This window comes from Octopus bimaculoides, unplaced genomic scaffold (genome assembly GCF_001194135.2).
Source record: "Octopus bimaculoides isolate UCB-OBI-ISO-001 unplaced genomic scaffold, ASM119413v2 Scaffold_308778, whole genome shotgun sequence".
Classification (NCBI taxonomy): Eukaryota; Metazoa; Mollusca; class Cephalopoda; order Octopoda; family Octopodidae; genus Octopus; species Octopus bimaculoides.
In genome coordinates this window covers 1-597 of record NW_026338779.1, presented here as the reverse complement: position 1 = coordinate 597, position 597 = coordinate 1, and the positions used below count along the sequence as shown (strand labels likewise).

Genomic DNA, 597 nt, shown 5'->3' with positions numbered 1-597 from the left:
TGTGTAGATGCAGTGGTTGACGGTGTTGATGCAGTGGTTGACGGTGTAGATGCAGTGGTGGACGGCGTTGATGCAGTCGTTGACGGTGTTGATTCAGTAGTTGACGGTGTTGATTCAGTAGTTGACTGTGTTGATACAGTGGTCGACGGCGTTGATGCCGTTGTCGACGGTGTAGATGCTGTGGTTGACGGTGTAGATGCAGTGGTTGACGGTGTAGATGCAGTGGTAGACGGCGTTGATGCAGTGGTTGACGGTGTTGATACTGTTGTCGACGGTGTTGATGCAGTCGTTGACGGTGTTGATGCTGTTGTTGACGGTGTTGATGCTGTTGTTGACGGTGTTGATGCTGTGGTTGACGGTGTTGATGCAGTGGTTGATGGTGTTGATGCAGTGGTTGACGTTGTTGATGCTGTGGTTGACGGCGTTGATGCAGTGGTTGACGGTGTTGATGCGGTGGTTGACGGTGTTGATATAGCGGTTGACGGTGTTGATACAGTGGTCGACGGTGTTGATGCAGTCGTTGACGGCGTTGATTCAGTAGTTGACTGTGTTGATTCAGTAGTTGACTGTGTTGATGCAGTGGTCGACGGCGTTGAT

General features: G+C 50.9%; 1 protein-coding gene across 1 annotated transcript in view; it reads right to left on the bottom strand.

The window, feature by feature from the left end:
- LOC106883466 (uncharacterized) overlaps window positions 1–593 on the bottom strand; it is a gene marked incomplete at both ends in the record, with an annotated part of 1920 nt that extends 1327 nt beyond the window's left edge. Inside the window, one exon of the mRNA XM_052978258.1 lies at window positions 2–593. Within this exon, the coding sequence (XP_052834218.1) occupies window positions 2–593 (592 nt within the window). The remainder of the gene's footprint in view (window position 1) is intronic.
- Window positions 594–597: the final 4 nt, after the last annotated feature.